The sequence below is a fragment of the Erinaceus europaeus genome, chromosome 18, assembly GCF_950295315.1.
Source record: "Erinaceus europaeus chromosome 18, mEriEur2.1, whole genome shotgun sequence".
Taxonomy (NCBI): Eukaryota; Metazoa; Chordata; class Mammalia; order Eulipotyphla; family Erinaceidae; genus Erinaceus; species Erinaceus europaeus.
Window position 1 is genome coordinate 25,526,982 of NC_080179.1, and position 14,259 is coordinate 25,541,240.

The 14,259-nt window shown below is 37.4% G+C and overlaps 1 protein-coding gene across 4 annotated transcripts in view; it reads right to left on the minus strand.

Annotated features, from left to right (window-relative positions):
- CSRNP3 (cysteine and serine rich nuclear protein 3) overlaps positions 1 to 14,259 on the minus strand; it is a 219,154-nt gene that overhangs the window by 12,951 nt on the left and 191,944 nt on the right. For all 4 annotated transcript variants that reach the window (XM_016195315.2, XM_060177782.1, XM_007539326.2 and 1 more), the window contains 2 exons: positions 11,625 to 11,884; positions 2,424 to 2,720 (listed from right to left, as the gene is read on the minus strand). In XM_016195315.2, the coding sequence (XP_016050801.1) occupies positions 2,424 to 2,720; positions 11,625 to 11,884 (557 nt within the window). The remainder of the gene's footprint in view (positions 1 to 2,423; positions 2,721 to 11,624; positions 11,885 to 14,259) is intronic.

Below are 14,259 nucleotides of genomic sequence, written 5' to 3' on the forward strand. Positions count from 1 at the left end.
CCTATCCAACAACGAACAGCGTCAAGAATGGCAATAATAATAACCACAACGAGGCTACAACAACAAGGGCAACAAAAGGGGGGGAAAAATGGCCTCCAGAAGCGGTGGATTCATGATGCAGGCGCCGAGCCCAGCAATAACACTGGAGGAAAAAAAAAAAGGTAAAAAAGTAAAAAGTAGTAGTATTCCTAAAAGCAGAGCTGAGGAGGGGCATAGCATAATGGTTATGCAAAAAGACTTTCAGGCTTGAGGCTCCAAAGTCACAGGTTCAATCCCTAGCATGACCAATAGACAGAGCTGAGCAGTGCTCTAATTAAAGAAAAAGAGAAAAAGGGAAAGAAAAAAAATATTGTCATAAGAACAGAACCTGTAGTTGTTTCCTTATTCATTAATTCTTTCCTGTAAATCCATTTCAGACAACTGTTTCATTACAAAAATTATCCTTTCCTTTTTCCTTGCCCAGTAGGTTGTTTTTATAGAAAAAGGCAGGTTTCCTCACAAAGTAATTCCTAACTAACTGCAGAGAATCAGTGAGATTTTAGCAGATGAAACTTGAGAATCATCTAGTTAAACTTTTTTTCTTTTCCTTTTCTCTTTTTTTGCAAAGGGTCAGAGAATATTTTAGACTTTTGTGGGTAAGACAGTCTGTGTGGGAACTACTCAACTCTGCTGTTGAAGTAAGCATGAAAACAGTTATAGGCAATGTGAAAAGAAACAAACATGTCATAACTTTACTTCAATAAAACTTTACTTATAAAAATAGACACAGGTTGGCTTCAGCTTTTTATGACAGTTTGTCAACCTTTCATTCAGTCCGGCTCCTTTATTTTAGAGATAGGAAGGAGAATTACAACAAGATAAGACTAGGGTTACTTTGGGTATTCACCAAGTGTGAGTTGAAACAAGTGTAACTCATGGACAGAGAGGGGCTTAAGGAGATTTCTTGGGCTAAAACCCCTGTGTACTGTCTGGAGCAGCTAGTGCTGATCCAGTAGTTTGCCACCCATACCTGCACCACTTCCAGTTTAAGTTTTATCATCAGAAAGACTGCCTAAGGGAGAAGAGAATCACTTAAAACTCGCCAATTTACAACTGTGACTCTCCACTGCTACTGCCCCTCAGAGGCAGGAACTACAGCAGGAATACCGGATATGGACATCAGGGGGATGGAGAACTGGCTGGGTGACTCAGAAGATCCACACTCTCAGTGGTCTGGAGGTGTGGCTATATAGTGGGAGCCTTTCCACAGTGCTCTTCTGATAACTTAGGAAACACAGTGAGTATTTTCCTCAGAACCCACCAAATACAAATAGGACTAATTCAGAAGCTCACAGGGCCAAAGAGCACTGCCAGGCTCAGCTCTGACTGGTGGTGGGACTCAGGATTAGGCCCTGGACTTTGTATCCTGGGTTGGGGGTGGGGGAGTTTCTTTGCATAACCATTATGCTATCTATCCTCCACCCTGTTTATCTCTTGAATGAGTGATTAAGCTACAAAAAAAAAAATCTACTTATCTGTTAAAAAAACCCCTCAGACTCCCATAGCCTACAGAGAAGATAAATTACATAACATAAGAAAGTTCAGGCACTGTGCTTCACCTCAGGGATTGAGATAACATTGAAACAACTGTTAAACTCCAAACTGTGAACTCTTAGGTACCTTATTTAGTCACAAATTACTCCAGGCAAGTGGAATCAGTGGGTTATTTTAGAGATAGGGAAATTGAGTTAGAAAATTACCTGAACTGGAATTGGTGTGTTGCACCAAAGTAGAAGACCCTGGGGTGGGTGGGTGGAGAATACAGGTCCAAAAAGGATGACAGAGGGCCTAGTGGGGGTTGTATTATTATATGGAAAACTGGGAAATGTTATGTATGTACAAACTATTTTATTTACTGTTGAATGTAAAACATTAATTCCCCAGTAAAGAAATTAAAAAAAAAAAGTGAAAAAAAATTTACCTTGCTAACTTCACTTAGTTGATAAAGAGGAGAGCTAGAAGTAGAACTCTATTTTCTTATGTCCCAGAATTGTAATTTTCCCACTTTTCATACTACCTCTACTCAGTATTTTATATCTCACAGATAGATTAGAAAATATATATTTATATGTTAGGGATGTCATAATTTGCAAAAGACTTATAACAAGCAGCTAACATAATACACTAATCTAACAGGAAACTGTTCTGATAAACTCAATTGCAGTTTGGGTTGTTTTCACGTTTTTAGATGTAAATAAATATTACTTATAGCCAGAATGTCCATGAATCATCATTTGTCTTTTCTTGAATTTCTTGAATTCAGTTTTGCCTTGTCTCCAAGTTGACCTCTACACGGGGGGAGACATGTCATTAGAAGTAACACAACTGCCTCTTTAGTAGGTGGTATAGAATGTCTTTGGATTCCCTGAAACCCAGATCCTTACCTGACACTTAATGCCTGCCAGGCTGCAGGTACATGTCTCTGGATCACAGAACACACGGCAGTCACAGCCACAGTCTTCTCTTGACAGGCGGATGGCTCGGAGCTCATGCTTCTCTTCCACGTCAATCTTTTTTACTCCAGAAGCCCGCAGCAGTGCTCTCCGTTTTTTTGTTGGCAGGGGCTGTAGAAAGAAGTATTCATCCACCTCTGTGTTGTCTAAATCAATGTCATCATCAGAAATGTCATCCACAGTAAGAGTGCTAGCTTCTTCAGATTCCACTGTGCCATTTTTAGTCATCTGAAATACAAAGCAACAAATGAAGAGACTTACAATGGGCTGGGTTCACCATTTCTACTTTTACACACGGCAAGACAGAAATCATTAGAAAACAGCATGTTCCCCATAATCAATAAGTGCTTGTAAGTCAAATAATTTCCTTTTCTTTCTCTCTGTAAGAAGTCACAGAGAGGAAAATGAAGGCTTTTTAATGTACTGGCAACAGAAAACTATTAATTGAAACTCTTAACCTCCTAATGCTAGGAACTGTAGCTAGAGCTTCCAGCCTGTGTGATGTGGAAAAGACCAAAGGTTATAGATGACTGTCAGTGAAAGCTATCTTTAGACTCTGTTTGTGATGGGTAGCTGTGATGTTGGAATAAACGTGTCCTATGTCCTTTTTCAGCAGTAATAGCATATTAGTGGGAAACATTGCCACCTAAATCAGCAAACACATTGTCCTTGAAATAGAAACACTGTCTTTCGGGCTAAAACAAAACCACATAGTAGGAAATCAAGTTTTGCTGCACTGTGCCACAAGGATTAAAAACATAGTTGCCCTACAGAACATTCTAAAAGTAAGGACTTGATATGAAGTAATCGGTCAGGTCAGTGTGACCTCAGTGAGACAAGGAACTGAGGCCAGTGGTGGGCAGATCCTTGCCTACAGGCAACTGAAACAATAAAAGTAGGCCCCAAAGGAGCTGACATGAACCCACACCCAAAGCAATACTTTCCTCACGATAGCTCATGTGAATGACTTCATCTCATATATTTCTATTTTGTTTCTATTTCCATTTCTTTTCTAAATCATTTCATCTATCAGTAAACCCTGAATTATCATTCCATCTCTTAATTATTATACCTCCATATATTATGCTTCTTCATTAATTAAAAAAATCTTTTCTCTTAATATGAGTAAGAAATGTATTCTGAGTAGTACTGGAATAAATTAAACTCTACCAGCAATTATTCAAGAATGTTCCAAATAGAATAATTATTTTCTCCTTTAATTTTTTTTAACTGGTAACTTTATAAACATGATTAATTATAACTACTGACATACTTTTAATCCTAACAGTTTAGTTATTACACATTGAAAGCACTTTGGTGACATTATAATACATTTTCTCATCTTCATATGGAAAAGTCCATGATATAGATAAAAAAATATTTACTATTGACCAAATTTCTTAGCCAGACAACTCTGAATCTACTGAAAAATAATCAGAAGATTCATCTTTAGACAAAAATAGGAACATTACAGTAATAAATATATATTAAAACGAATTTCAAAGTGTTTCTGATATGAACTTGCAAAGATTTTCAAATTATATATATTTAAATATTTCAGAGATTTTACAGGGAAAGTAGCCCAATAAGTAGTCTTTGCATCCATGAAGTCCTGGACTAGATCCCTGGCTCACACTGATAAGTTTGAGTAGACAGTGTACAAAGCCCAGTAAAGTAAAACATTTGCCTCTCTAATTGCATTTGATGAATGGATATATTAATGTCAGAATTTTTGGAGTTATTTTTAGACTGCTTTGAATCAAGTGAAAGGGATAATTCAAATGAAAGCCAACATTCACTCTTTTTTCCCCCTTCTTTTTGCTTTCTATGTAGTGAATAAATTTCAGTGCAATAAACTTTTTTGGTGTATTCAATGTCCGGAAAAAATAACTCAATGCAAATGATAATGAGATATAATACTTAAAACCTAAGCTTAACAAAAATGCTAAAAACCAGAGTGAAATATCACAAAAACTTTCAGCAATCTAAAAGTATTTTTAGTATTAAGATCTTCTAATTATTACAAAGTTACGAACACATGAGAAAATAATGGTAGAGGAAATAAGAATGTGTAAAAACAATTCATTACAATTAAGAGCCCTCAATATCTATTCTGAACATGGTGATTATGTCAGGGATGACTCAAGTTGCCATATATTCAAGACTAGGATATACATATATAGTTTTTTCTTTTTTTTTACATATTTATTTATTTTCTCTTTTGTTGCCCTTGTTGTTCTATTGTTGTAGTTATTATTGATGCCTTTGCTGTTAGATAGGACAGAGAGAAATGGAAAGAGGAGGGGAAGACAGAGAGGGGGAAAGACACCTGCAGACCTACTTCACTGCTTGTGAAGTGACTCTCCTGCAGGTGGGGAGCTGAGGGCTTGAACCGGGATCCTTATGCTGGTCCTTGCACTTGGCGTATATTTTTCTCTTTTTAAATAAAACAGTCTTATGAAATATGAAAGCTCTGGTTAAGATGGTAATTGTAACTTCTGGTGCTTTGAGCACTGAAATCTACTGAGCTATCAATGGCACTGTTGCCCTAGCCACGGAGGGGGTTTTTATTGTTTGTTTTTTAATGGTTAAGAAAACTGGATCCTTTAGAAGACATTTTGCTCAGTGATCACACTGAGAATCCATATTTGACTCCAATACTAGAGTCAGATTTACAGGATAAATTTAGAATAAAAATTATTAGACTAATAATAGAAAACTACAGAGAAGACAAAGAAGACAAAAGATAGGATTGCATCCACACTCCAAGAACTAATTTCACGGCTGTAGAGCAAGAGGCAAAAGAAAAGCTACAAAAAAGTTAAATCCCGGGGTCGGGCGGTGGCGCAGTGGGTTAAGCGCATGTGGCGCAAAGCGCAAAGACCGGCATAAGGATCCCGGTTCGAGCCCCCGGCTCGAGCCCCCGGCTCCCCACCTGCAGGGGAGTTGCTTCACAGGCGGTGAAGCAGGTCTGCAGGTGTCTATCTTTCTCTCCCCCTCTCTGTCTTCCCCTCCTCTCTCCATTTCTCTCTGTCCTATCCAACAAAGAACAACATCAACAATGGCAATAATAATAACCACAACGAGGCTACAACAACAAAGGCAACAAAAGGGGGAAAAATGGCCTACAGGAGCAGTGGATTCATGGTGCAGGCACCGAGCCCAGCAATAACCCTGGAGGAAAAAAAAAAAAAAAGAAATATAATAAAAAAAAAAAAAGAAAGTTAAATCCCTCAGATTTAATGGAAAGTGTGATCCAGACACAGACAACAAGCTCAGAAAAGAATAAGTGAGCTGAAAGAGGTGTGACAGCCTAGTCAGTTAGCACTTCCTTTGTGTACCTATCTTGTGGACATGTGGAGGTGGTCTTTCAATTGGAAATGCAAGCAGGAACTGGTGCATGTAGTAGTTAATATTGTTGGTCTAATGTGCTATTCTTCACTCTCTCATTTGACTTTTAGGTCATTTGCCCTTGCCTGCATTTAATCATCATAGTAAGTCACCTAATTTAGGAACAATATTTTTGGTGTTGGTTTCATGTATCCTTTCTCCCTTCAAAATACGAATAGATAGAAAATAAAGAAAAACTCTCTTAGTTGTCACTGTATTCCCAGCACAGCATTAATTGTAGTCATAATAATAAATATTCTATGTCTATAAGCATGTATTTTAAGGTGATGCTCTGAAGACTTATGCATGTGCTCTACAGCTGAATCACTTCTCTAGCCCGTTACTCTATTTTATTTTTAAGTCCATGAGGTAGAAACATACATACAGGTATACGTATACATAAACATACAACGTAAAGCATTTTCTGACATTACCTAACCAAAATTTACTTTGACTCCCGCGTCATCATAAGCCTGAGCTGAGCAGTGCTTTGATCTTTCTCTCTGTGCATCTTTTTCTGTGTATCTGTCTTTCACTAAAATAAATAAAGTATCTTAAAGTTGTGAATTATGGAATGAGGAGAGTGAGAGACACATAGGGGGACAACCAGAAACCTGCTCAGCTTTTGCATATGGTGGTGCCAAGAATTGAACCTGTGGCCCGTGTGAAGCTTCAGGTGTACAAGCTGGTGTTCTAACAGGATGAACTATCTCCCCCCCCCCACCCCATTTCTTTGAAAATGGAACACTCAGCTCTTTTGCACACTAATGAAGTGGGGAAGGACGAGTATAGCACTTAGCAGCAGCCATGGGCCAACTCAGCAATGGATTTCAATGTCGCTCAGGATGAAGTACCGTGAATTGGGTAACTTTCCCTTATCCTACTGAGGAGCACTACTTTAAAAGTATCCTGAATTTGGTCCTGATCTGTTAAACAATGGTTAAAAATAATATATAGGATAAATGCCTGGAAGGTAGGACTATCATAACTGCATGGAGTTTAGTTAACTCAAAAGACCATTGAAAGGATACAATGGGCAGGATAGGGAAGGAGAGTTGAAGGGACAGTTCTAAGGATAAGGCACTAAATGAATAACATGCTATCACAGAACTAATATTTGAGATGAAGAATACTAAAGATAGAGATTTTTTTTACAGGTTTATCCTTAAAGTAAGAACTATCACATTTTTAAAAATAATTTTTATTGAAAGAATATTGCAACATCATGTTATATAAATTTCAGGCACATCATTATAAATCAGCATCTATAAATACTACATTCAGTGCAGTACTCTGACAGCTCTAGATATATATTTTTAAAGAACAGTTTTTAAAATTTTTTTAAATTATCTTTATTTATGTATTGTATAGAAACGGCTAGAAATTGAGAGGTAAGGGGGTGATAGAGAAAGACAGAGACACACACCTGCAGCCCTTCACCACTTGTGAAGCTTTCCCTGAAGGTGGGGACTAGGGGCTTGAACCTGGGTCCTTACACACTGTAACATGTGCACTCAACCAGGTGCACCACCACCTGACCCCTAGATTTTTTTTTTTTTAATGAGGAAAGAGAGCAAACAATAAACCACTTCTTAAGGAACACTTGACCAGAGAAACCATGGAAAGTGGGAAAACCCTGAGACGTCACTGGAAATGGTTCTAGAGATATCTTTACTCTCAGAAAGGAGAGAAAGAAAAAGCAAGAATGAAAAAAACAAAACAAAAACTGAGAGAGACCACTTGAAAATTATGAAAGCTAAATTAATTATCCTAGAATAAATGAACAGAATTCAGTAAGATAGAACCCAGACGAAACTGGAATGTCAACTCTGAGGAACATGCAAATAGCTGCTTAACACATTTCACAGATACATGTGAAACGAGAATAACAGCTAAGTTAATTGTTCAACAATGTGATGCCAATGATGAAATCAAAACACTTAATTTGGAAAAGAGTATAGTAGTGGGGTGACTACATTGATTACTGTGTAGAGTATGACATGTTTGAATGGGCTTGATGGGGGGAAAATGATTCTTCTCTGTAATTTAGCAAACTAAAACTAGTTATTTTTCTAGGAACATGCGTTTTATTCAATCAAGTTTCTCTATTAACTTTTTTTTTTTTTTGACAGTGCCTACAGTATTAACACTGAGAACCTGAAAGGCACACTTGAATTCTCAAGAAAGAATTGGGTTGGTTCTACAGTCTAATTGTATATATTTCTCAATCTAACTCAGAATTTGAGTTATTTACCACATAAGAAGAAACTTGACAATGAAAAGCTAATTTTTTATCATATTAGTTCCTAAAATATTTACTATAAAGGCAGAGCAAGAAATGTCCATGAGTAACTTGTACCAAATTCTCAGCATTAAGAATTCTTTGGGCAATGAAGCACTTGGTACAGCATACTTGCTACCATGTGCAAGGACAGGGACCCATTCAAGCCCTCAGAAGCCGTTTGCCGAGGGAAAGCTTCATAAGCAGTGAAGAAGTGCTGCAGGTGTCATTTCTCCCTTTCAATTTCTCTGTGTCTCTATTAATACATAAAACTTAAAAAAAAGAATTCATTAGATGAAATGTCATTGTACGAAAGTGTCCTCTCCTTTGAACTCAAAGGCATGCATAATGGAAAAAATGCCCCCCTTTTATTGCCCTTGTTGTTTAATGTTGTTGTAGTTATTATTGTTGCTGTTATTCATGTCCTTGTTGTTGGATCGGACAGAGAGAAATGGAGAGAGGAGGGGAAGACAGAGAGCAGGAGAGAAAGATAGACACCTGCAGACTTGCTTCACTGCTTGTGAAGCACCCCCCCCCCACCTCTGCAGGTGGGGAGCTGGGGGCTGGAACAGGGATCCTTATGCCGGTCATTGCTCTTTGCGCCACATGAGCTTAAGCCTTTGTGCTACCTACCGCCCAACACCCGAAAGAGAAATTTCTTATTACTGTTCTGGGGCTGTTGATTATCTAATAGGTAGAAGAGAAACTATTCCATTTCAATTCCAGTGAGTTTCTTATGTTTTATTTGATCTTCATAGTGTGGGCTTTTATTTTTAAGAGGAACCAGAGCAGTGCTCAGCTCTTGCTTAGTGACAGGAATCAAATTTGGTACCTCTGGTACCTCAGATATTAAAGTCTACTGCCACTGGTGCTATACCCCCACCTGGAAAATCTTTATCTTGCCAGATGCTTTATTTATTATTTGAGAGGCACTTTTTTCCCTCTGTTGGGGGGAGGGGTGGTTATTGGTTTACAGTCGACAGTAAAATACAGTAGTTTGTATATGTGTAACATTTCTCAGTTTTCCATACAACAATTCAACTCCCACTAGGTCCTCCTCTGCCATCATGTTCTAGGACCCTCACCCGCAACACTCACCCCAGCATCTTCTACTTTGGTGCAATACACCAAACCCAGTCTAAATTCTGCTTTGTGTTTTCTTATTTTCAACTTCTTCTTTTTCATTATTATTATTCATGATTTAATAATGATTGGCAAGATTGTGGGGGTAAGCAAGGTACAATTCCACACAATCCCCACCACTAGAATGCCATTGGGAGGCATTTTACTGCTACTCAGAGAACACATTTTAAAAGAGAATTTAAGTAGTAAAAGTTTGTATTTGACAGTGCTTGCTTTCCAGTTTGCACCTCTCTCTGTGCTGTTCCACTTGAAATAATATATTCACTTTAACTACATCAATTTTGTTACTTACCTCAGAACAACTGTTATTACAAAACAAATACTAATATTAAGAGTGAAGTTAGAATAAGACTTTTGGATAACTACTGTTATCTATCAGCTGCTAAAAAATCTCTATAAACAGTACCAAACCTCAAAATAAAATGACTTCCTATAGGTATGAAGAGTCTTTGCTAATGCTTTAGGGGATAATCAATTTAAACTTAGGAAGTAACAAGATAATGTAATTAGTTTTCTAATGAATGGACTAGTTATTTAATACCTTTGTGCTTCTTTATTTGTATACATGGTCTCATAATTTATGTATCCTGATGGATTTCTGTGTTAAATTAGATAATATTTATAAAGTGCCTGGCAAAGTAATGTCACTAAGTTCATGGAAGCTATTTTTACTGTTCTATAAATATTTGAGTTTGGAGGATGATTTCAGTCTTTTTAAAAAAAAACATTGTTATTTATTTATTTATTATTGAATAGAGACAGAGAGAAATTAAGAAGGGAGGGGGAGGTTGAGAAAGGGAGAGACAGAGAGACACCTGCAGGCCTGCTTCACCACTTATGAAGCTTTCCCTCTGCAGGTGGAGACCAGGGGCTTGAACCCGGGTCCTTGCGCACTATAATGTGTGCACTTAACCAGGTGTGTCACCACCTGGCCCCCGATTTCAGACTTTATGGTAGGGTGTGAAGTCAGTTTTTTAGTGAATCAGAAAGGCAGAAAGGATGATGTCAGAACAAAACTGAGACTAGTTAAGCTAAAAAAAAATTAAATTAAATAAATAAAAACGGTAGTACATTGCTACCAAAATATTTTAAGAGATTGTCAATAAAATCTGTTCCAACAACCACAAAAGGAAATATGAAACATGTTCTAGGTTAGGTTGTATCCAATTTAATTGAGCAACTTCTCAAAAAACAGTGTTTATTTAATCCTGCCCCCACTGACAATCTGTTCCTGGATTTCTTTAGTACAATCACCAATAACTTGCTCCATTTTGCAAGTCAGAAATTTAGGAGTCATTTCCTCTCTCTCTCTCTCTCTCTCTCTCCCCGTGTGTGTGTGTGTGTGTGTCCAGAACCTTGCACATACAGCACTACTCTCCAGCCAACTTGTTTTTGTTCAGATAAAGAGACAAAGACGTAGCTACAGTAAGATGGGGAGAGACATTGAAGTATAGGAAGGAGTTTCCTCTAGGACCAAGGTACATCCAAATGGTGCCAGTATTTGAAAACTCCCTTCCTAGTGAGTTATTTCTCCTGCCCATGAGTCATTCTTGACAGTTTCCCTCTTTTTCAAATTTGTCATCAAGGACTGTTATTTTCTTTCAATCTTCACCATCATCATTTTTATCTACTTACTATCAGATATCTCCTGTGGGCTGTTCAGATACCATATGCCTCCAATCATGGCTGTTTGCCCAACTCCAAATTTTTCATCAGGAACAAGATCATATTATCTCACCACCTTAACTCTGTGCTTAAAACTTTTGGATGACTTCTGATGGCCTTTAGATAAAGAGAAGGAAAATGCCTTCAAGTCTATAAATCCCTGCCTATCTCTTTCATGCTGCTCTGCCCTCGTCTCAGCTTTAGGGAAACTAGCGTTTATGTAGTTACTATGGTTCATCCCACCACAACTGTTTATCTGCTCAGGTCTCAGTTCAATTCCTGAAGCTGGAGTTTTATTTGGTTTGGACATATGATTAATATATTTCCTATTAATATGTAAGTGCCAGGAGAGAAGGTACCTTTTATCTAACTTGGATACCAGTTAGTCTCAATCTATACACAGGATCTATATGCTAATGATACTTATAAATAAGTTAAGTCAGCTAAATTTTCCCATGTTGCTTATACTGATAAGATTACACTTTTTACTTAAAAAGAAGAAAAAAAATTGTCCATTGACAATCTGTTGTATACAATGTGAAGTTTATAGTCTGTGAATATAAATAGAAGAATGGTGAACTCAGTCTAAACTGAGGTAAGGCTATGAGGTTTTAAAAAACAATAATTTCAGATGTCTTTTTTTTTTTTTTTACCTTTAGTTTTAAAGAGTTTAGCTTTTCCTCTCTGAGGTGTTCTCTCAACATTTCTCGGTGGAGCCGCTCCTGCTCTCTTGCAAATTCCCCCAGAGTGTACTGGCGCACACTGTTATGTCGGCTGGACATGCCCAGAGTGCTGCCCCCTTGACTGGGCACACTTGTGAAGCCTTGCCTCCGGGTGAAGTAGTACACTGTGACACAACTAAAATGCACATTCTTTGTCCTCAGTCGCTTCTCCCTTTTGAGGATGGAGGAAGCTGAAAGAGAAAGTAACAAAAGTCAGTGAGCACCTAGAGCAGCAGTTTTCCAATGAGGTTATTGGTACTCTATAACCTTGAATCTACTTGTCAATGTTTTCTGATTAGGAAACAATAAGACTGTCTTTTTTTTTTTTTCAGTTGAGGGGATAAATAGTTTACAGTAAATACAGTTATTGGTACATCTGTAAAATTTCTTAATTTTTCTGCAAAACATTCTCACTTCCAACCTCCTCTACCATCATGCTCCAGGACATGAACCCCCTCCGTCTCCTCTCCTTAGTCCTTTACTTTGGAACAATGCACCAAACTCAGTCCATGTCCTGATGTTTTTCTTTCAATTCTTATTTATCACCTTTTGACTGTGAGTGAAATCATCCTATATTCATCCTTCTCTTTCTAGCCTATCTCACTTGACATGACTCCTTCAACCTCCATCCAAGATGAGGTGAAGGAGAATTTGTCGTTTGTAATAGCTGAGTAGTATTGCAGTGTGTGTGTGTGTGTGTGTGTGTGTGTGTGTGTGTGTGTGTATGTGTATTACAACTTAGACACTCCTCTGGTGTTGGACACCTAGGTTGCTTCTAGGTTTGGGCTATTACAAACTGTGCTGCTCTAAACATAGGTATACATAGATGTTTGTATAGGTATACGTAAGTATACAGCATAGGTATACATAGATTTTCCTTTATTAGGGGTATTAATGGTTTACAGTCAATAGTAAAATACAGTAGTTGGTACAAGTGTAACATTTCTCAATTTTCCACATAACTATCTAACCCTCCACCTAGGTCCTCCTTTGCCATCGTGTTTGAGGACCTGAACACTTCCCCCAACCCCAAAGTTCTTTACTTTTGTTCAATACACAAGCACTAGTTTTGTGTATTGAAGTTCTGTTTTGTGTTTTCCCTTCTATTCTTATTTTTCAATTTCTATCTTCATTTGATACGTACATGGAATAGCATTACAAATAGTGGGATTCTATTCCAAGTATGCATTGAGATGATTAAAAATGCCATATGAAAGATACATCAGAATCTTTTATTAGTTACAAGAATGTCAAGATATACAGAACATCATAGAGGGCTGAGATACAGTGTTGCCGAGAGAAAAACACACTTTGTAATCATGACTTGGAGTTGGAAAGCATGCTCGACATTATCTAGTCCTACCCTTTTATTTTATAGTAAAATACAGACTTGCAGAAAGAGTGATTTCTTTTATTGCAGACAGTTAACGGCAAAGCTAACTTAAACCTAACTGCTGCCAACCTGCACTATATATACTATTCTTCTCTACTGGGGAAGGACATCTACATTGAGTGGAAGATAAAATAAACGCTAATACTTTGTAATGGACTGAATTATGCCCTCTTTATTCCCAAATATGTTGAAAATGTAACAGGAAATACTCTAGGAAAAAATTGATTAGGGAGTGAAATCTTCACAGAAGTTACCAAAAGGAAGTTATTAGGATGGTTTCTAATCCAATATGACAAATATTAATGTAAAAGGGGGTGGGATATGGACAAAAATAGGCATAGAAGAAATAAATGAAGAAAAATCCAGAAATGCCCGTGCGGAGATGTATACAGTGACGAGGTTACTGGCAAAACTCAAGGAAAGGCTGAGGTTACTGGAAGCAGAAAATGTAAAGCTCCTTTCCTACTGTGCCAAATCCTTGATTTCAGTCTTCCATTCTCCAGAACTGTGAGACAAGAAGTTTCTGTGATTCTAAAATGTTGAGTTGGTTACTTTGCTACATCATTCTTAAGAGACTGATAACAGGCTCAAGTACAACAAGGAAACACACCAAACAGGAAGAGATACACAAAATGAACTGAAAAGAAATTATTGGATGGAAAAAAACTAATATAAGGTAATATTTTTGGATTTTCTTTCAAATTCTGTACTATGCAAACAACTTTGCATGAATTATCTCACTTAATCCTTGCAGCTTCTTAGGTAAGTATTAGTCATGTCTTCATTTTAAATACATCAAAGTCTTTAAACTAAATGTTAAAGAACACAACCAGAGTGGTGAAATGGAGAGCCATTATTCCTGAGTCTAGGTTTTCAATTCGCAGCTAAAAGTTAAATGGAGAGCCATTATTCCTGAGTCTAGGTTTTCAATTCGCAGCTAAAAGTTCAGGTCATTTTGAGGGAGTTGAACAGGCTGAGACTTGGGTGTCATGCTTCTGGTAGATGTTAACTGCTGCTGGCTATAAAAATGACTTTCATCTGAAAGGTTGTATAAGCAATATCACTTTGGATTTATTAAAGACTCTTTGAAAATGAGAGCAAGTCAATTTGTCTTATTCTTCTCCCCTAAAATACCCAAGCTGAATACAGTGAGGCAGCTATGATTAATCTCAT